Source organism: Eptatretus burgeri, chromosome 19 (genome assembly GCF_056783735.1).
Source record: "Eptatretus burgeri isolate ZD-2024b chromosome 19, Ebu_testis_v1, whole genome shotgun sequence".
NCBI classification, from domain to species: Eukaryota; Metazoa; Chordata; class Myxini; order Myxiniformes; family Myxinidae; genus Eptatretus; species Eptatretus burgeri.
Window position 1 is genome coordinate 2,376,154 of NC_140979.1, and position 22,628 is coordinate 2,398,781.

General features: G+C 43.2%; 1 protein-coding gene and 1 long non-coding RNA gene across 11 annotated transcripts in view; one reads left to right on the forward strand and one right to left on the reverse strand.

Moving 5' to 3' along the window:
- LOC147008410 (uncharacterized) overlaps positions 1-22,628 on the reverse strand; it is a 51,204-nt gene that overhangs the window by 27,508 nt on the left and 1,068 nt on the right. For all 9 annotated transcript variants that reach the window (XM_085865046.1, XM_085865045.1, XM_085865041.1 and 6 more), the window contains exons 3-5: positions 21,041-21,157; positions 20,793-20,855; positions 9,805-9,867 (exon numbers count right to left, since the gene is read on the reverse strand). In XM_085865046.1, the coding sequence (XP_085721172.1) occupies positions 9,805-9,867; positions 20,793-20,847 (118 nt within the window). In that variant the 5' untranslated portion in view covers positions 20,848-20,855; positions 21,041-21,157. The remainder of the gene's footprint in view (positions 1-9,804; positions 9,868-20,792; positions 20,856-21,040; positions 21,158-22,628) is intronic.
- LOC147008412 (uncharacterized) lies at positions 584-4,090 on the forward strand. Of its 2 annotated transcripts, XR_015053450.1 has the most exons (3): positions 584-2,183; positions 3,010-3,135; positions 3,303-4,090. It is a non-coding gene; the product is annotated as an uncharacterized LOC147008412 (long non-coding RNA). The 2 variants fall into 2 exon arrangements; XR_015053449.1 differs by having other exon boundaries at positions 584-3,135.

The window sequence follows — 22,628 nt, forward strand, 5'->3', positions numbered from 1 at the left end:
CTGGCATGATGACAATTGAAGTCGCCACATATGAGGAAGAGAGAGAGAGAGTTCGGATGAGAAGATGGAAGTTGGTCCATGTTTTCGGATGGTGAGGTGTAAATGGAGTCATCACTGTTTGGTGGACGGTACAGTACACATATAAACATGAGGTGGGAGTGGAGGGGAAGCCGTAGCCAGAGGTATTCCTGGGGGTGTGGGGAGTGAGGGTAGTGCATGGAGAGTGAGGAATAGAGTCTTTGATGAAGAGAGCAACCCCTCCCACCAGGACGAGACTCAGGTCTATCATACCGGAGGAGGGAGTAACCGGGGAAAGATACTTGGGAGTCACAGACGTCTTGAGGGAGTAAAGTTTCTGTTAGGCAGATTATGTCTGGTTTGTCAGTGGCACTTGTGGAACACTGCAATGAAAACCATATGTTGGGTCGCACAGCAAGGATGGAATGGGGGTTCGAAGTGGAGAGGGTGGGAAATAATATAATTTACATTATTGGATGATGATCAACAAGGGGGGAGGTGGGGTTTGGGGGGCTGTCACATATCCACCCTTTTTGTGCTCATTACACAATTCATTAGACGTCCAAGAAAGCTCGAAAAGATGTCAAATTAAATATCCATTTCAATTCGGTTTCAGTCTGTGATAAAACAGAACTACTCACTGTCAGAGTGTGTATTTAATTATTTATATCTCTATGAAAGGCGACATTGTGAGCGTCGTTCGACAATATCAAACTCGTCTGAACAGAATCCACTGATACACGCTGTGTTATCGTCACCTGTCCATCAATGCTCTTCCATCTCAACCTTCTCCACCATATTCGAGTTATTACCTAATGAGAGGTCCTTCTCCACCATACTCGAGTTATTACCTAATGAGAGGTCCTTCTCCACCATATTCGAGTTATTACCTAATGAGAGGTCCTTCTCCACCATACTCGAGTTATTACCTAATGAGAGGTCCTTCTCCACCATACTCGAGTTATTACCTAATGAGAGGTCCTTCTCCACTATATTCGAGTTATTTCCTTATAAAAGGTCCTTCTCCACCATACTCGAGTTATTGCCTAATGAGAGGTCCTTCTCCACCATATTCGAGTTATTACCTTATGAGAGGTCAAACACCACACTCCTCCTCATGGGATTATCCACAAACTGGATTAAAAAGAAATTCTGGAGTAGATTGAGAAATTCTTCACCTGCCCATTCCCTGTTCTTGAACCCAATTTATTCCTCGCAAATTAAAATCGCCCGCAATCAATCCTCTTCCCTGACCACATGCCTTTCGGAATGCTTAATGAACCTTTCCTCCGTCATACCAGGAACCTGATACACGTACCGATAACTATTCTTCCATCTTTAATATCCATCTACACAGAACCCTCCACATCAATTCACTCCTTCACATCACCTCCTTTCTCTTGATATAACACGGTCTTGTTCTTTACCTCGATTGCTACACCTCCTGCTGTTTTCTCTTTCCGATCACACCTCCACATCTTGTGGCCTTCTCGTCCCTTCCTCGAGTTAAACCAAGTCTCAGTTCCTGCGACTCCATTGCTCGTACTCTTTACTATCTACTCTCGTTTCAAGCTCCTCCATATTATTGTTGAAGTCTCAAGAAACAGGAAAAATGTGAATAATCCAGGAAAAACTCAAGAAATATTGGACAGAATTTCATCAAACTTGGTACAAAGGTAAAGTTAGACAGGGCAATTAACTATTTAGATTTTGGGCCAGATATGATAAAGGCCAAGGGTCAAATATGTCAATACTCAAGTGTTTGTGCGGGAGAGCGGAGGCATACCTGTCTGCGCGCAGTCGAATTACTCGAGTTTGTTTTGTTTTTCCTGTGTGCCCCTTCTCATTCAAATTTGGATTTTTATTTTAACACATTTTATGATCAAAGGTTTGATGGTTTTTTAATAGAATGATTTGTGTTTGCTCTTCAGCTTGACAACGTGCTTTGCAACAATGAGCTGGCCGTGAAGATCATCGACTTTGGCCTTGCGACATTTTGTAGGCCAGGTGAAAAACTTTATGACATCTGTGGCACACCTGGCTATATGGCTCCAGAGATCTCAATGGATGGCTATTTAGGTGCCCCAGCCGACGTGTGGTCACTGGGCATCCTGTCCATACAATTATTTCTTGGACGGGAATTTAATGGATCTGACATGATGAAAGTAAGTATTGTTTATTATAGTGTTATGATCATCATCACAGAGGCATTTCATCATAATTATGTGCTGAGTTGCCTTTTTGAACATGACCTCTCTGATTTTTGTTGTGGGAAGTGCGATGAAATAACTTGGCAGGAGATAATGGAATGTGAATAATTTGTACATAAAAGTGGATTAAGTTTGTGGAGAGAATCTGCACAGGAGATTGACAGTGCTGAGAGTGTCAGTGTGTGCTAAGTGAGTGAAAGGGGTGTGACTGTGTGGTGTGAAGGGGATGCTGAAGGTGTGGTGAGTGAAGGGAGTGTTGATGGTTTGGTGCTGGGATGTTGTTGTTTGGCTTGTTCAGCAGATACCATCATGGACACATTGCTCACGGTGATGCTTTTGTTGTTAAGATCTGTTAGTTTGATGAGTGCGGGTTCTGCTGGGTATTCCGGTTTGGACGTCCTGATCCATTTTCTTCCAGACTGTGCAATGAAACAAATGATTGTTTCATCATTCGCTTATCTTCTCTTTGGTCATTCTTCTTTGGTACGTTTCTTCGACTGCCAAAGATTTGAGTTGTCACTAATTTATTTAATAAAACCATAGACTTAATATCCAATGTTTGAGTTGAGAGGGTTTGTTTTTCAGCTCATGAAGAAAACTTCTGTATTGCGCACCATAATTTATTAATTAATGAGAATGTATTTTCTTCCTTTTGAATCAAATCTTGGTGATTGCATCAGGGAGTGCTTGATTGGAGTATGTTTCTTATGTAAATGGAAGTATTCGATTGTGATGATTGGTTCAGATGACGTCACAAACACGTCTGTTTGATTCTTCACAGGTAATGTCAGGTCCCGGCAAGTTCTTGGAAGTATTTTCCAAACTGTCACAATTGGAAAGTTCAGCATTGAGGTGGCTTCTGCTTGTGATGATTTGTCACGATCCTCTGTTAAGATTCACCATGGAGGTGAGGGTTGGACACCGTTTTCAAACGTTTGATTTGCATGACCAAGTATGTTCACACGTGCTGGGGTTGCTGACCTGTTTTGATGGAACAAAACGCTGTTGCTCACTCGTGGACGTGTTTCCTGATTGTGTTTATGTTTGATTCCAACACTACACATTCTTTTGCAGGACATTTCAAAGCACCCATGGCTCAGAAAACCTCCCTCTTTGTAATTTTGAAGGTAAGCAGCCCTCCTCTTGTATTCTTAATATCTTCCGTTAGTATTGTTTGTCCGGAAGATGGAGCCTCATGGAAGAGCATGGTTATGGAGAGCATGAACTGATTATGGGGCAGCAGGGCAACTATTACACAATATAAACATTAATCCTTTGAATCCTGAGATCCTTGGACTTTTGGTTCTGCCATCCTGGGCTCCCTAGAGAAAAATACAACCGCTCAGGAATATGGAGGTTTGAATATCAGCTGGGAGAACGGCCACGAGGGTTCAAAGGGTTAACTTCGGATTCTGTAACTGAGTGTGTTCGATTTTGGTGGTGCGGTTCCTCTTTCCAGTTTATCAAAGCTAAGTTTTCAGAACAGATCCGTCGTGTCTCTCCATCTTTTTGTCCCTGTGCTGTCATGTTTTTGTGTCATTTTTTTCCCGTGTTTAACCGCATCATCTTGTGGCGTTTTGTTCCTGTGAATGTCTGGCCTACTCATCAAGGATAAGATGAAGGTTTTGGATGGGGGATGATCTGAGATGGTGGTGAAAAGCAGTCATGAAGACCTGGAGGGAAGAATGAGATTCAAGAGTGAAGAAGAAGTAAATGGTGCTGAAGTTGAATTCCCGAGGAAATGGAGCAACAGCTCGGTTGGTATCAATGGGGAGGAGGAAATGCCCAGCTGAGTGACATGAGAAAAATTGCTGTGACGTCACTGGTACCCAGAGGATTCCAGGAAGTGACAGCACCGGAAGTGCTGAACTATGCGCAAAAATGTTTGACTGAACTGTACAAAAAGAACCATCAAGCTTCTGAGTTGACTGGAATTGTTGAGAAAGTTCATTCTGTAAATCGTTCCCTTCCTGAGTGATGGAACTCTACCCTGTTCAAGTCTTAGGTACGTTTGGGCATCTTATCGAACCTGAACCCAAAGCCCGAACCGAGTTCCGTCCCATAACTGCCCCATTCCATAACTGCCCATAACTTCTTTTCAGAAAACATTCTCTCTTCAGGTGGAGAAGCATTTCACAATCTGTTCTTACTTTCCAGGTGGCTCCAATAATTGACTCCATATCACTGATGCTGAATTCCAAGAAAAACACTTTTTTACTTTCCTGCCTGGATACTTTCTTTCTTGCCTGTTCTTTTCCAGGTACTTTCGTTTGATTGAGCGTTGCCATGATGCAGGCTGGCAGCCTTCAGAGAAAATCAGAAAATCAATATGACCTCACCTTTCCCCTCGTAAATGTGTGACGATGTTGCCCTACCTTCCAGGTGACTTCATGAAATGACTCCACAGTTGCTGACCCTGAACTCCAATCATCCAAGCTTCCTACTTTCCTCTCTGCCCCTCTTTTCGAGATTTTTCTCGATGGAGAACATTTCTCTATTTTCTTCTATATTCGACCAAATTCACCTTCCCAAGTATAAGCTTAAAGTTCACCTTCAATCTTCCTCATATTTTTCTCTTTCAGGGAAATTTAATTTGGTGAATGTTTTGGGTTCATTCTTTTAGATTTTTTCTGCCCTGACCTACCTAAGATTTCCCAGTCATTGTGTCATAGTTCAGAGAGCCGTCCTCCCATTCTGGTTCAGTAGGTCATGGCTCAAGCCGATGAAGCCTTTGTCGCTCCTGTGTGAAGCGGGGCCATCGCCGTGAAATACAAAACACACAGGATATGGCGCTCTGTGCTGAGGCACGGCGGTGATAGTCATTGTTCACCTTCGACTAGGCAAAGATCCCCGGGGGGTGAAACAGCACACAAGGTAAGGTCTGCAACGTAGTTGTGTGCTTCACCTGAGTATAAGGTGGATCATCTGATGGAGGTAGTCGCCCGAGTGGAAATTGTCACCCTCCTGGTCGGGATCTAACCAGAGTGATATTCATTTTGAGGCCACTCCGATTGGACCTGTACTTGTTGGGTGACCATCCCCATCTTCATTTGATTATCTGTTGTTCCTCTGCATTTACAAGCTTTAATTTCGCACAATGTACTTTAATGTTCAAAAATTAAACTACAAGAGTAGAAAATTAAACTTTCCAGCCGTCCCTACTTTGAACAATATTTTATCTTCTGCCAAGGAGTGAACCACAAGAATCAATTCTGAAGGCAACGGCCTATAGTCCAAAAGAATGGTTTCATTTTTGACAACTGCAGGACGATGCATCAAGTATGGTTGGGAAGAATAACTCTGTACTGCAGAGGATCAAACAGAAACAGCCGTCGATGCACCCAGGGTGCCCCTCCTCCCCACGTGACTTGCAGCACATCTCACGGTACAGAAGGGTTCCAAGGCCTTCACATTCAGTGTTGAAGATTTCCTTGTGGACGTCCACTATCACTTTGATAAATCAGTCAAGAGAAAAGGCTAATTGAGGGAGTACCTGACCTTCACCAACAGTGATATAAGAAAAATAATAAATGAGGAACTTAGACGCAGGAGAAGGTCATTCGGACCATCATGCCTGCACTGCACCAACACCAGATTAAACATATCCATTCAGCTCAATGAAGCATCCTCTTCATCTGCACTAATAAATGTCAGAGTGTGTCAGTAGGTCATTCAGTCAATCAGCCAGTGAGTGTGTGTGTCAACTCCTAAATTAAAAAACCATGAAACAAAGCAGTCTGAAATTTTGCATGCATACGAAGGGAACTCCAAGGGAGTGCATGAGTGTTTTGTTTCATTTAAAAATCCCTTTTGAAGACAATTAGCGGCCTGATTTAATTATATCCTGAAAAAGGCGCATCCTCAGACACCTTATTGTTAAGGAAGAGGGAGGGGAGGAGGCTTCGGGTGCAGGGAAAGGGAGGTGGAGGGTAGTGAGAATTGTTGACAGTTGATAACAGATTGTGGAAGAGCGAGGAGAGAGGGTCGGATTAGGAGGAGGACAAAGGGCTGAGTGGTGAAGGGATGAGTAGCAGTGGAGAGTCATAAGAGAAGCCGAAAAGGGAAATGAGAGATTGGAGGAGGTGGAGGAATGAGCTGGAAGAAAGAGGGTGGGGGAAGGAGACAAATTTGTGGATGTGAAGGGGGAAAGTTTTAATTATGGGGAGTGAGGGGGGAGATTTGAAAGGGAGCGGTAAGCGGGGACAATTGAGGGGGAAGCTTGGAGGGGGAAGACAGAGAAGTTTGCTTTGCGGGGGGTGGGAAAAGGGGGAGATGTGATGAAAGGAAAGGGAGAGCGTGTTCGAGATATCGAGGAGTGCGCTGAATGAGAGTGTGAGACATTTGTGAGGTTGGAACGGAGAACACAGATGTTTGAAAACCACACAGTTTGGGATACCATAGGAGGACCTGTTAGTGATTGAGAGGACAGTGGAGAGATGCTCGGATGGGGGGAAAGATAGGAGTAGGGAGGGGGTATTACAGGGAAGAAGTGAGGAGGAGGTAGATTTAAGGAGGTGGATGAATTTGCACTGAAGTTGGAAAAAAAAGAACAATTAATGATGAAAGATGAACAATCGTTGGAAAATGGGATTTATTAAATTTTTAGATCAGAGATTCCTTTAAATACATTGTACGATGGATGGAGCGCAGAAGAATTAACAGAGTGGAGAAAGGAAACGTTGTAACAGATGGAATTTCTCGACACTGGATGAAAGAAAGGTCGAATTGAACACAAGATTTTGAAGAAGCAGAACCGAGTGAAGAGAAGTTGAATCATTGTGAGAGACCATTGTTTTGATGTTGTTGTTGTTGTTGTTGTTGTTGTTGTTTCGGGAAGAGGGGGGAAGAGCGAAGGAAAAGTTTGAAGAAAAGGTTCTGAAGGTGTGTGGTGAATACCTTCACGATGAGAGTGGGATTGGCAGGGCAGAGAAAGAAGAAGAGGCGTCGGTACAGGAAGTCACGTGGTTACGTGGGGTATAAAACACACAGGAAGGTGAGAAGGGAAAAGGTTTTTTTGTATTTTTATATTATAAGATATGAAACAGAGGGTATAGTTGGGAGGGATAGATGGAGGGTGGAGGGAAAAGTGGAGAAAATAGAAACTGATGGCAATGAGGAGAAAATAGAAATAAACACCATTGAGCACATCGACGGGGAAACCTGACATGACAAGATCGACGAAAACTCACCAAATATCACAAGTTTTGAAACAAAACCGAACTGGGAACACACAGTAAACACGGAGGCAACAAAATGAAGTCAAAACGCGATGAACAACGACCGGAAACTTATCTTTGAGAAAGTCAGCAGAGACCCCTGGAGAGAACCAGCCGTAGCCTCAAAAACCCAAATTGTGACGTTGGTGGTCGGTCACTATTTACAGGTGGTCGGTCACCATTTACAGGTGGTCGGTCACTATTTACAGGTGGTCGGTCACCATTTACAGGTGGTCGGTCACTATTTACAGGTGGTCGGTGACCATTTACAGGTGGTCGGTCACCATTTACAGGTAGTCGGTCACTATTTACAGGTGGTCGGTCACCATTTACAGGTGGTCGGTCACTATTTACAGGTGGTCGGTGACCATTTACAGGTGGTCGGTGACCATTTACAGGTGGTGTCACCATTTACAGGTAGTCGGTCATCATTTATAGGTGGTCGGTCACCATTTACAGGTGGTCGGTCACCATTTACAGGTGGACGGTCACCATTTATAGGTGGTCGGTCACTATTTACAGGTGGTCGGTCACCATTTATAGGTGGTCGGTCACCATTTACAGGTGGTTGTCACCATTTATAGGTGGTCGGTCACCATTTACAGGTGGTTGGTCACCATTTACAGGTGGTTGGTCAATATTTACATGTGGTCGGTCATTTCTTTTTCCCTCATCAGTTTGTTCATCTCTGACTCTTAGTTCCTCCTTTGTGAATATTTTCCCTTGGATGATCTTGTTTTTCTTTGAGTTCAGTGTTGCTTGATTAAAATTAACTTTATCAGGGCATCGTCTTCAGAATATCTGTTCCCAGGTGTTCACACTTCCTTTTCTCACACCTTTTCGTTTGGAATGTCCCATTGCCCATATTAAGGTCCATTTTTCCTTCTTTGTCCAGTATTTCATTTTTACGCTGATTCCCTCTCCTTGGGTCATCCGATTTTTGTGTTCCATTGCTTGTTGTCTTGCTTTGTCAGTTATTTCCTTTATTCTTTCTGGGGTGAAGTATTTTTCCTTCATTGATGCTGTTGAATTGAATTTCGGCCATGGAACTTGCAGTTACAGGTCATCGTCCTGCAGTTGTCAATTTCGGTCGGTCTTGGCTGACAGCTTTGTTTGCTTCAATTGGTTCATGAATCTTTCTCCTCCACCGTAAGTCCCCCATGCTTTATGCGTAGAATACACTTTGCAGTGGAGGATGATTTCCTTCTCCTCTAAGCTCACGCTCTGTTAATATATTTTTCTCCGATTTATCTGGAACCGAGTAGTTGTTGGTTGTGGAACAGGCGACACCTTTTTTCTTTGGTGTGGACAGCTGTCATCTCATGAGGCAGGGATCCCCTTCCTCACTGGAGAAGGTGCTGTCATTATACTTGTCATCACACATTCCGGCTGCTCGGAGTGGCCACACAGACTTCTGCCTCAACCAAGCAGGAGTCTTTGCCACTTTAGTCACTTTGTGACTGATTGTCATTGTTTATTTTTTTGTTCACCAAGTCAAGGCTCGTGTAAGACCGAATACACAGAACATATCACAAGACAGGAAACAAGAGGGGTGGGAGAGGGAAGCACAAAATAGTGGGGAACAAAGACAACAGGAGATCCGTGGAAGGGAGAGGGATGGGGCGGGGTACACGGGGTAAACAAGATGGTACTGCAGGGACTTTCAGGAAGGAAACCAGGGAATTTTAAGGAAGTTCTGTGCGGACAAACAAAGACTGACAGACAAACGAACGGACCCAAACACAATACCCTCTCCCTCGGCGAGGGTTAAAATATCTTGTGATTACGATGACGTTCAACTCTGAGTGAGAATAATTCTAAACTTAAAAGACTTTAATTTAATGCTCCTCAAGCGCAGGTTCAAAACAAAGCCCCAAACACAGGTGAGGTCAGGTATCTGGGATTTACAAAAAAACTGTATTTCACATGTGCATGTACATGTACTCACATATGACCCAGAAGACCCTAAAGACCCCAAGACCCAAAAACCACAGAGACCCAAAAATACCCAAAAAGATGCTGAAGCTCCCGAAGACCCAAAAGCCAAAGACCCAAAAGACCCCTCAGATCTTGACACTATTTGGACCCCTTACACCCTTCAGATAGATTAGAGAGCTTCGACCCTTGACCACTTCGACCACTTGGACCTTCTTATATCACAGCTGAAATTTCAAGTAAATATAATAAATATCACCAACGTTACAAATGAATTTGAAGAAAATTAATGTTTGGATGATGATTGGTGTAAATCATGACAACACAGTAAATCTGTGACGTCAGTCTCTGCAAAGACGTGTGGAGAGGCGAGCGTAGCAAGCGGTCCACGCTAGTTTATGATAAAAAAAAAATCAGGTTCACACCTTTGTCTTGAAAGGACGATTCATCCACGATCTCAGATTTGATCTTCACTTTCACAACATGATCTGAAAAAAAAAAACATCATAAAAAATATAATTTACTTCAACATGATTGAATCAAGATATTGTCACAATCACACAAGTCACTGTGCCCAATTGAATCAGATAGCTTTACTCAAATTAACCACGTTAACTTAAACTTATCCTTAACCGAGGAAATAAGGCCAAAAATGATAGATGGTGAAAGATCTACAGGGTGTTCCAAAAAGACAACTTTGGTTGTTGATATTGTTGTGGATCCGGGGTTCGAGGCTCGCGACGAGGGGAAGCCCTCGGGTCCCTCCAGAATGCCCGTTCCTGAGGCCGCCGGGCACAGAAAACTGCATGCCAGCGAGTTGCTAAGCAACCACGAATGCTGATTGGTACCACCAATCCTGCCAGTTTCCGGTGGATTGACCACACCAAGCGAGTTCCGTGCCCTCGATGCGTACTTGTGTTAACTTAACGTAGCAGGTACAGTCAAGCGGGGCTGCCAGGTACACACCAGCTACTAAAAGCAAATTAGTGGTACAGAACTTCCAGGCAAACGTGTGTGTGGACTACGCTGAACCAACAGGAAAAAGACAGAACGAGCTGGGTACATTTATCATATAAGCAGGTTTATTAATAATTATGGTGAGGAAAGGGCATGTGGCACAATAATAAAAGGTTTTAAAACAAGAGCAATATTCAGTTGGGGAAAGAGGGAGGAAAACTCGGGGTGTCTCCGGTGCGTAAGTGAGGAGGTACAAATGACGTGCAAGTGCGGTGCAGAGAAGGGAAAAATGAGAAGAGCGCGTGTCTGGTGGAGCGCAGAACGGGGCTTCTAAAAGTCGAAACCAGAGTCCCGAACAAAGTACACCTGGGAATGGAGAGACCACACGGGCTGGTGTCTGGAGAACAAGCACAAGTGAGTGAAGTCCAACACCAGGCAGAAGGACAGATCCAGCAGAGAGTTCCTGGTCACGTCGTCCAAACACACTGACTTACGAACTTTCTCCTCTATCTCCGTTCCACCTCATTCCCTCTGGACGCACGAGCAATCAACACACATCATCAACCGTCCTTTTCAGGGCTCACTGATTGTCACACCTCACTCACACCAATTAATCGAACACCACACGTATTCACCCTTCACAACTCTCAAAACAGATTGCATTGCACATTTCACCCCCCTCTTATTTGAACCCATGTAAACCTGCCGGCTCTTCTTCTCTCCTCTCCCTTTCCCTCTTTCTTCTCTTTCCCTGAATGACTGTGGCACCTGTTCATATCTGTGACAAGTGACTGACGAGGAGGGGGCTTACGTGCGTAGCATAAGGATTTCTCGATCGTGACACTGCTTGTATACACGTGCTCTTTACAAATCATAATAAATAACTTTTTCCAAACTGTCCGGTTGTCTGACTCTACTGGTTAAGCATAGTGGAGAGTAAAAGGAAGTTCGTCCCTGTCATTCCATCATGGGAAGACCAGAGCCAGCGTGTGCAACGACGGCAACACTCGGCCCTATCTTCATCGTGCTTCACTCGCGTTAAATTTCCAGATTTTTTTTTTTTTACGATGTTTCAAACAATTGGTTCACTAAAAAAAAATTTCACGAAAAAAATAAGTGACCACTATATTCGTTATTGGTGTGTGTCTGTCTGTTGGGTTGTCGATCTCGTCGAAAATTTTTTTTTTTTTTTTGAGATTTGTTCTTCCCTTATCAGTATTTAAAATGGCGATTTCAGTTAATACAATGGCGATTTCGATGAAACTTGGTCTGCAGGTTCATACCATGACCTAGTTGTATGCAAATGAGAACCGTTGCTTTGGACACCACCATTGCCAAGCAACGGGACTTTGAAATTTTTGAAAAATCATAAATAATTTATTTTTTCGAAAATCAAACATCATCGGGCCACGAGCAACTGTGGGCAGTACATTCAGCCATATTGTCAAAAATTTCCAGCCGGATCCTATGAAAACTGTCGGAGAAGATAGACTTTGAATGAACCCTGGTTGAAAACAATAAAAAAACGAAGTTCGTTATATCTCAGAGACTATGAGTCAGATGTACATGAAACTGGTATGGGAGGTTCATGGTATGTCCTTGTTATATGTGAGAAAGAACCGTTGCTATGGACCCCTCCGTTGCCTAGCAACGGCCGACTACCCATGTCCGCCTACCGGCTTGTCTGTCTGTCTGTCTGTCCCGAGCATAGCTCCGTGGGTTTCAATCCGATCCTGATAAAATTTTGGTGGGAGGTTTATATCATGATCAAGTTCTGTTTTCCTGAGAATGGACGTGGTGCGCCCATTATAGGCGGAGCCACGCCCAAAAAACATGTCTTTTTAGGGGGTAGCCGATTTCAATTTGCATCTTCTCCGAGGGGGTTTGTCGAATCTGACAGGGGTTTCGGTATTTGGTTACCCCAATGGCACCTGCATAGCCCCACAGAGCTCGATTTTTCATTTTCGTCCCAAGGTCAAGGTCACAAGGTCAAGGTCACAAGGTCACGAACTTAGAAAATTGCGAAAAATGTTTTTAGGGGGTAGCCGATTTCAATTTGCATCTTCTCCAAGGGGGTTTGTCGAATCTGGCAGGGGGTTCAGTATTTGGTTACCCCAATGGCCCCTGCATAGCCCCACGGAGCTCGATTTTTCATTTTCGTCCCAAGGTCAAGGTCACAAGGTCACGAACTTAGAAAATTGCGAATTTTGACATAAAAATCCATCTTCTCCGAGGGGTTTGTCGAATCTGGCAGGGGTTTCATTATTTGGTTAGCCCAATGGCACTTGCATAGCCCCACGGAGCTCGATTTTTCATTTTCGTCCCAAGGTCAAGGTCACAAGGTCACGAACTTAGAAAATATCAAATTTTGACAAAAAAAATTATACGACCACCCAAACTTTGAGCTCGGATGAAAATATTTTTTATGCATAATCTTGAGGTCATTCCCCACCGAAAGTCTTGAAACTATTTTGCTCTATCTCGAACACCTTGCCCGTTGCACCCCCTTCAAGTTTGTTTTTACGCTGATTTCATCAAAGTATGGATAATCCGAGGAGTGTGAAATGCCATATAGCCTATATGACGTTATATTGTTCCTGGAATATTCCAGAGGAAGTTTTGCACCAAAGGTCATCATCCTTGACCTTTGACCTTTAAAGTTCACAAAGGTCAAATTTTCAAAGTTGTGGGAATCGAACCGGGTTTTCGACCTTCTTTTACGTATTAACTCCAATAAGCTATAGCACGTATCCTGTTTCCATATTTTAATGTCCACAACATTGTTTTGTGACCTTTACAGGTTATGCAAAGGTCAAATTTTGAAAGTTGTTGAACGAAACCGGGTTTTCGACATTTTGCAGCGAATAACCTGTCACCCGTACCACATCATGTTGATCATTTTTATAACTTGGTCAAACATTATAACATTGTCTCATCCTTGACTTCTGAAACAATCTACATCGTCAAATATCGCTCGTGAACCATCGGCGTCTTCATACTTGTTATTTTATTTCAATTGAAATCCTGTATCAAGGGAGGCACAAAGCGTCCCTCTCTTGATATGGGACGGTTTCTCTGTACGCAGCTTCAACATAAGGACTGAAAATTCGTTTCTCGGCTTCGACTGCACGGAATTGGCCGCAAATTTCAGAACAAAATCCTTTCAGTAACATCCATTTCGGCATTGTAGAGTTTCGAATGAAAAACCTCAAAATTCACGTTGGTGTCCATCCGTCCGTCTGAAATGTGTCGGTGCTCATATCTCAAAGGCTAATCATTGAAACGAACTGAAAGTTGGAACATACATCGGACAATACATCTAATTAATGGCTTTCAAAACAAATTCCAGCTTTTTGTTGATGTTTTCTTGAAAGGTTTTTCTCATTAGCTCTGAGCTTGAGTTCCGTTCTTGTGCCGTACAAGTATGCAATGGCGGTATTGTTTGAAGCAGACTCCTGCAGCAATCAATGTTAGCATGAAGTGCTCCCCTCCCTTGACATGGGACGGTTTCCCTTCATAAGAAGCATTACTTGGTTCCTCCTGTGAACACGAGGGTAGTGCAGCACGAACGAGATGTTTTGAATGAACACTGTTTGAGGTAATGTGTTCTATGAACTCTCCAGTTATCACCTCTGGCACCGAAGGTGGACGGACGTTATGTTTTCACACCTGTCTTTTTGTTTGTCTGTGATCAGGAACATCAAATGGTTGTGGATGGATGAGGATGAAACTTTGTTGAAGATCCAGATACGAGACTTTATCAAGTGGTTCTTCACCATTGATAGGGCGAACAATGATATGTGGCACGATATCTCAAAATGTTGTGGACGAGTTATGAGAAAACGAGGTGGATGAGTTGGGTAGATGACAAGAACAAGCCGATTAGATTTTGGTTCAGGTCTGAATCCAGATCCGGCGTATCAGTGGGATACAAAATGTAAACTGTTCAGCCTGGTGGAGGCATGCGCTCGAATGAGTGCTGCTCTAGTTATTATTAAACTTCCTTCTATAGCAGGGGTCGGGAAGGTTTTTGACTCAGAGAGCCATTAAAGCAAAATATTTGGAAATCTATTTCAGTGAGAGCCATATAATATATTTTAAGACTGAATTCAACTAAATGTGAGTATAATAAGCCTCTGAATTTATTCTTTTAAATAATGTTGTTATAATACTCACCATTAATGGGACTTCTGGTGCTGCATGGATTTGCTGATGGCTTTGTAGTCTGGTTGGTACTTGGTGAGGTTAAGCTTCATGCAAGCGTTGAGGCTTTCATCCGTTAGACGTGATCGTAGGTTGGACTTGATGTTTTTAAGATGTGAGAATGACTGCTCACATGCATACGTAGATCCAAACAAGGTCAATACAGCAATACTCACACGCTGCAGTGTGAGGTATGTGACAGGAAGCGCGTTCCAAGTTTTGATAATCAGCTGGTCTTCGGGTTGAAGTTTTTTCATTTCTGTCCACATGTGCTTGCTCGCCAACTCCGCTTTCTGTCGTGCGATTCTTTCCAAATCTTCATTCAGTGACTTGAACTTATTCACCCACATGTCTGAGGCCTTCAGGTCAGCCACTTCTGCTTCAAAATCTCTGACGGAGACACCAGGAATGTAACTCAGGTCGGCTGTGTTCAGTGAACACTCGTTTGGATGGGTGATGAACTTTAAAAGACGAGTGTGCTCACGAAATTCTCCAAAGCATGCTTTGAATGACTGTAGGAGACTGGATGTGAAGCCAGCTAACTGGTGGAGATCAAAGTTTTGAGTGGGCTCACTTGCTGTGCATGCATCTTTAAATTGTCTCAGTTTTTCAAAATGTAGTAAACGACCTGTTTCAAGATCCATGATAAAGAGCTCCAGCTTGTTTTCAAAAGCAAACACAGCTTGTTGAAGGGATAACACTGTATTTCCAATGCCTTGCATTTTCACGTTGAGCTGGTTCAGATGTTCAGTCATATCCACGAGATAGTAAAACTTGAGGAGCCACTCAGTTTCGGCTAGCTCAGGATGCTCAATCCCTTTCATTTCAAGGAAAGTCCGGATTTCGTTCAGACAAGCCGCAAAACGGCTAAGCACCTTCCCTCTTGACAACCAACGCACATTGCTGTGCAAAAGCAGACGATGATAGTTATTTCCAACTTCATCCAGCAGTGTTTTAAACTGGCGACCATTTAAGGCTCGGGCAACAATAAAGTTGATCACACGAATGACCAGCGACATCACTTCGCCAAGCTGCCCATCACACATCTGAGCACAAAGTGCCTCCTGGTGTAGAATGCAATGGAAACTTAGGATGGGTCTATTTTCATGTTCACGGAGAAGCGCCACAAATCCTTTGTTTTTCCCCACCATACACGGAGCACCATCAGTACACACCGAGATAAGTTTATCCATAGGTAGATTTTTTTCTTGAGCGAACTCCATGAAAGACTTGAATAAATACTCGCCTCTTGTGGACCCTTTTATTGGCAGAACAGCAAGACTTTCTTCACGCAGTGTATCACCAGCAGCATATCTTGCAATCACACTGAACTGCGACAAATTGCTTACGTCTGTTGACTCATCCAAAGCCAGGGAAAAAAACGGCGCTGTATTTATGTCCTTCACTTGCGTTTCCTCCACCTGGTTTGCCATCATGATGGTACGATCATGACCAGCTCTTGCCGATAGAGGCATGTCTTGTATCCGTTTGATTATCTTGTCTTTGTTCGGAAGATCATCAAAAAGTTCATTGACTACATCCAGCATGAACGTTTTTGCATACTCGCCATCTGTGAATGGTTTTCCGTTCCTCACTATTGCTAAAGATCCAGCAAAGCTGGCGGAATTATAGTCACCTTGCCGGGTCCATACGCGGAGTTGCTGCTGGCTGGCTTGCACCCTGCTCAGTAGCTCTTGGCACGCTTTCTTTCTGCTGTCTCCCGCAGGGTATTTTGATGCAAAGGTAGCATGGCGCGTGTCGAAGTGCTGCTTCATATTCGACCGTTTCATCGATGCAATTTTGTCATTGCAAATTAGACACACCACAGAACCTGCTCTCTCCACAAAGGCGAATTCTTCGGCCCATTCGTCCTGAAATGTACGATACTCCTCATCTTTTTTTCTTTTCGCCATCTTCTTCGTCGAAGGGTTAGCTTTGAGCAAATGAGAGAGAGGGAGATGTTGACCCAAGTGAGTCTGGCTGGCCTGCGCACGGGCTGACATACTCGAGAGGTGCGGCACGGCCGGCCGACTCTGGGATGCTGTCGCCTCAGCGGTGGCGCGTGATTGGTCGAGATGAATTCCGTGACGCGTCTCGGCGGCGGCACGTCATTGGAGGAACCGAAATCACGAGTCGCCTCAGCGGTGGCGCGTGATTGGTCGAGATGAATTCCGTGACGCGTCTCGGCGGCGGCACGTCATTGGAGGAACCGCAATCACTAGTCGCGTCGGCCGCATGACTGGACGAAACAAAAACCGCTTCAGACAATTCGGAGGTGTTTTTTCTTCTCTCCTTCTGCCAAGTTCAGCCCTGCACGTGAATGAAGCACGACACCATTCAAACTATAGGTAAAGCTTCTGCGAGAAATATTGGGCTTTCCAAGTTTCAAACTCCAATTTTATCTGCGAGCCAGATGCAATCATCAAAAGAGCCATACCTGGCTCGCGAGCCACACGTTCCCAACCCCTGTTCTATAGGATAGGGGAAGGCTGATTGATGTTGTCGGAGATGTTTTCACAATGAGCACCCCCATTTTTTCATGGTATCACAGTGTTTCTTCGACCCCTAAGAGGACGAAACCATCATCTAGGTTTTTTTGGGGGTTTTTTTCCTCCTGCACTCACAATTTCCAAAATGTCCAAGCTGTATCAGTGTCCGAGCTGTACCAGTGTCTGAGCTGTATCAGTGTCCGAGCTGTATCAGTGTCGAAGCTGTATCAGTGTCTGAGCTGTAACAGTGTCTGAGCTGTATCAGTGTCTGAGCTGTATAAATGTCTGAGCTGTCTCAATATTCGAGCTGTATCAATGTTTGAGCTGTATCAATGTTTGAGTTGTATCAATGTCTGAGGTGTATCAATGTTTGAGGTGTATCAATGTTTGAGGTGTATCAATGTTCGAGCTGTATCAATGTTTGAGCTGTATCAATGTCTGAGGTGTATCATTGTTTGAGCTGTGTCAATGTCCAAGGTGTATCGATGTCAGAGCTGTACCAATGTCTGACCTGCATCAATGTCTGAGCTGTGTCAATGTCTGAGCTGTGCCAATGTATGAGCTGTGTCAATGTATGAGCTGTATCAATGTCTGAGCTGTATCAATGTCCGACCTGTACCAATGTCCGACCTGCATCAATGTCTGAGCTGTATCAATGTCCGAGCTGCATCAATGTATGAGCTGTGTCAATGTCCAAGGTGTATCAATGCCCAAGCTGTATCAATGTCCGAGTTGTATCAATGTATGTGCTGTGTCAATGTCCGAGGTGTATCAATGTCCAAGCTGTATCAATGTCCGAGCTGTATCAATGAATGAGCTGTGTCAATGTCCAAGGTGTATCAATGTATGACCTGTGTCAATGTCCGAGGTGTATCAATGCCCAAGCTGTATCAATCTCCGAGTTGTATCAATGTATGCGCTGTGTCAATGTCCGAGGTGTATCAATGCCCAAGCTGTATCAATGTCCGAGTTGTATCAATGTATGCGCTGTGTCAATGTCCGAGGTGTATCAATGTCCAAGCTGTCTCAATGTCCGAGCTGTATCAATGAATGAGCTGTGTCAATGTCTGAGCTGTATCAATGTATGAGCTGTATCAATGTCCGAGGTGTATCAATGTATGAGCTGTATCAATGTATGAGCTGTATAAATGTATCAGCTGTATCAATGTATGAGCTGTATCAATGTATGAGCTGTATAAATGTCTGAGCTGTATCAATGTATGAGCTGTATCAATGTCCGAGGTGTATCAATGTATGAGCTGTATCAATGTATGAGCTGTATAAATGTATGAGCTGTATCAATGTATGAGCTGTATCAATGTATCAGCTGTATCAATGTCCGAGCTGTATCAATGTATGAGCTGTATCAATGTCCGAGGTGTATCAATGTATGAGCTGTGTCAATGTATGAGCTGCATCAATGTCCGAGGTGTATCAATGTATGAGCTGTGTCAATGTCCGAGGTGTATCAATGTATGAGCTGTGTCAATGTCCGAGGTGTATCAATGTATGAGCTGTGTCAATGTCGGAGGTGTATCAATGTCCAAGCTGTATCAATGTCTGAGCTGTATCAATGTATGAGCTGTGTCAATGTCTAAGCTGTATCAATGTCCGAGCTGTATCAATGTCTGACCTGTATCAATGTCCGAGCTGTATCAATGTCTGACCTGTATCAATGTCCGAGCTGTGTCAATGTGTGACCTGTATCAATGTCTGACCTGTATCAATGTTCGAGCTGTATCAATGTCTGAACTGTATCAATGTCTGACCTGAATCAATGTCTGACCTGTATCAATGTCCGAGCTGTATCAATGTCTGAACTGTATCAATGTCTGACCTGTATCAATGTTCGAGCTGTATCAATGTGTGACCTGTATCAATGTCTGACCCATATCAGTGTCTGACCTGTATCAATGTCTGACCTGTATCAATGTCTGACCTGTATCAATGTCTGACCTGTATCATTGGCTGACCTGTGGGGGAAAAATTTATATTAATGTATTTTAAATTGTAACAAATGGAGTTTCAGAAATGTAACTTTTATGCTGCAAATTGAATTGGCTGTCATTTCTGGCCAAAAGACTTTTGCCCTAAATGATAAGAAATGTGTTGTTCTGGAGCAGAGTGACCGAGCTGATAAATGAACCTTTGCTTAGAAAATGTACGAAGTGGCTTTTTGTCTAAAGGACACGTCTACAGTCTGGGTGAATATCCCCCAACCTCTTTCTCATGGAAGTATAAATATTTTGAAAGGCACATTGTTCTCAGTACGAGCACGTGAGGAAGTATAGTTTCTCAGTGGCTCGTACTCCTTGGAACTGACCAAGTACCAAGTTAGACTAAAACTCTCTGATGTAATGTAGAAGTGAATTGAATCGGGTTGGTTTAACTGTTAACTAAAGTAAGAATAATATTGCAAACAAATGGGGATTTTTTAAGTTCATTGTACAAAGGTGAGAAGTGTATGATGTATAATTAGGAAATAAATTGTTTCACAAGGAAGGACTTGTGTGGACATCAGTTTTATCAGTGTCGATAGGGTTTTTTTGTAGGATTTTATAATCAAATCGGACAAACGTTAAACTCTGTCTGAAGTCAAATAGGATTCCACAATCGGCCGGTTAGAATCCTTCAGGAGGACAACGATCACAACAAGGTGGGTTTAAAAAATCCACATCAGACCTTTATCAATGTCTGACCTGAATCAATGTGTGACCTGTATCAATGTGTGTCCTGTATCAATGTGTGACCTGTATCAATGTTCGAACTGTGTCAATGTGTGACCTGTATCAATGTCTGACCTGTATCAATGTGTGACCTGTATCAATGTGTGACCTGTATCAATGTGTGACCTGTATCAATGTTCGAGCTGTATCAATGTGTGACCTGTATCAATGTGTGACCTGTATCAATGTTCGAGCTGTATCAATGTGTGACCTGTATCAATGTGTGACCTGTATCAATGTGTGACCTGTATCAATGTTCGAGCTGTATCAATGTGTGACCTGTATCAATGTGTGACCTGTATCAATGTTCGAGCTGTGTCAATGTGTGACCTGTATCAATGTCTGACCTGTATCAATGTCTGACCTGTATCAATGTGTGACCTGTATCAATGTGTGACCTGTATCAATGTGTGACCTGTATCAATGTTCGAGCTGTATCAATGTGTGACCTGTATCAATGTGTGACCTGTATCAATGTTCGAGCTGTATCAATGTGTGACCTGTATCAATGTGTGACCTGTATCAATGTGTGACCTGTATCAATGTTCGAGCTGTATCAATGTGTGACCTGTATCAATGTGTGACCTGTATCAATGTCTGACCTGTATCAATGTCCGAGCTGTATCAATGTCCGAACTTTTTCTCGGATCCGGCTGGGACTTTCGGAATGACATTTTGCATCAGTAAAGGGAATAAAAATTACGTGGCATTGACATGACCTTTTAAACCTTGACCTATTTTTTCAGGTCATGGCCCAATTATAGATTTTAACATTTTTCATAATTTTTTTTAAAAATTTTTTTTCTCAATTCACACTTTATCCCTGAATGTTGATGGTCAAGGTCGAATGGCAGTCGAAACAAACATTTGCCATTATTGGATCATGAGGTAAGTCATGGGCGATCAGCAAGGGTAAGATGGGGGAGGCCAGGGTAGGCTTAACTTGGCGATGGCAGATACCTTGTTGTTATTATTATAATTATCTTGATAAACAATAAACTACTGTGTGAACATGAAGAATGAGTTTGTGGTTCCAACCTTCGTATGGAGGGAACGAATCATCAACGAACTCGGATTCGACCTTCACCTTCATTACACGATCTGAAACACAAACAATCCATGAAGTAAATACGAAACTTTGAGGAACCACAAGATGTCGGTTCGGAGTGAACGAGAAAAACTACAACACGATTAAAATTCTGAATAATGATGAGATTAATATTACAACTCAGAAGGCAAAACCTGAATGATAATATAAAGTGGAGATGCAGCCTCTGGTCACTTACCGTGAGGCAACACGACCGTCGTTATTACATCACTTCCGGTTTCCGTTAACGGTGCTTTGCAATGTGCCGAGTCTGTGTCTCATATTTCGTGTTATTCTGTCCTCACGATGCGGGACTCTGTACAGATAGACAGGGAGATAAACACTGTCCCTCACGTTAAACATTCACAACATAAAAATCAAACCCAATCGTGTTTATACACCGCACAGCGTTTAATATTCACAACATAAAAATCAAACCCAATCGTGTTTATACACCGCACAGTGTTAAACATTCACAAGAGAGAAAACAAACCCAATCGTGTTTATACACCGTGGAGACGATGCCCGGCCACCGTCTCCGCCTCCCGTGACGTCATCGACCTCTCACGCTCAACAAATTGAGAGACGAAGACAATTTCTTGTTCTCATGAATGAAAATTTAAAACGAATAAATTTTGTGTGTTTGATCAAACAGCAGATTGTTGTTGTTTATCATCGTCTTCCCACCATCTCCACGGCCACCATCTCCCTGGCCACCATCTCCGCGGCCGCCATCTCCCTGGCCACCGTCTCTGTTACCCGGTCACTCGGCCACCGTCTCCACAGCCAGTAAAACATTCTCCAGGAGTAGTCGCTCCTCTGTTGAAAAATTTGTCTCAACCTGACAAGCACTTGCGGAGAAAAACACGAAAGTTCTGTGTGGACAAATAGACAAACAAACAAACAAACAAACAAACAAACAAACAAACAAACGGCCCCAAATGTAATACCCTCTCGTTTGGCGAGTGTAACAAGTGGGACGATGAGTAATTTAATAGTGAATTTGTTTGAGCCCACACGATGTACAAGTCCAAGGATTCACTGATCGTGAGGAACAGGAATCCCGGCCGACCAATCAAGTTGATGTTTGGAGGAAAGGGTGTGGGGAGGGGCACGGTTTGGGGACGGGCTGTTCAAAATTTAGTAATATTTTAGGGGATGTTTGGTCTCGCGTTATGGATTGTAACGGGGGTGTGTAAAAATAGATTTTATTTGGATCAGATTTTAGTAAAAATAGTGTTTTAGTGAAAACATCACATGGTGTTTGAATGTCCCCAAATCAGGTAAATGGAAGGCAGGACACAAACAAGTTCACAGAGATTTATTTATTTTTGATGATCAAAATATTTGTGTTATTTTGATGTTCTGTTGTCTTCTCATCTTGATATAATTATTAATTTTACTGAGTTTTATTTCCTTTCATGAATTATTCTTTCTGGCAGTACTATGTTTAGTTTGGTTAATGGTAGCCATAACGGCAGAGTTAGTGACAGTAACATTATTTTAAATACGAATGCGGGCCCGGAGGTGCGAAAACGACGACTGAATTGGGGCATTTTTTCACCCCCCCTCTCACCCCCTCCCCTCTTTCTTCCCCCTCCTCTCTCGCCCCTCTCTCTGTGAATGTATTCACAAATGTATTCACAAAAAAAGAAAAAACAACTAAATAAATATATATTAATTGTGACGTCATTCGTGACGTCATAGCACCGTGTCCTGTCATTGGTTTGGTGAATAAATGGCCATAACTTGGGTACCGCTCGTCCGATTAATATCAAACCTTGAAA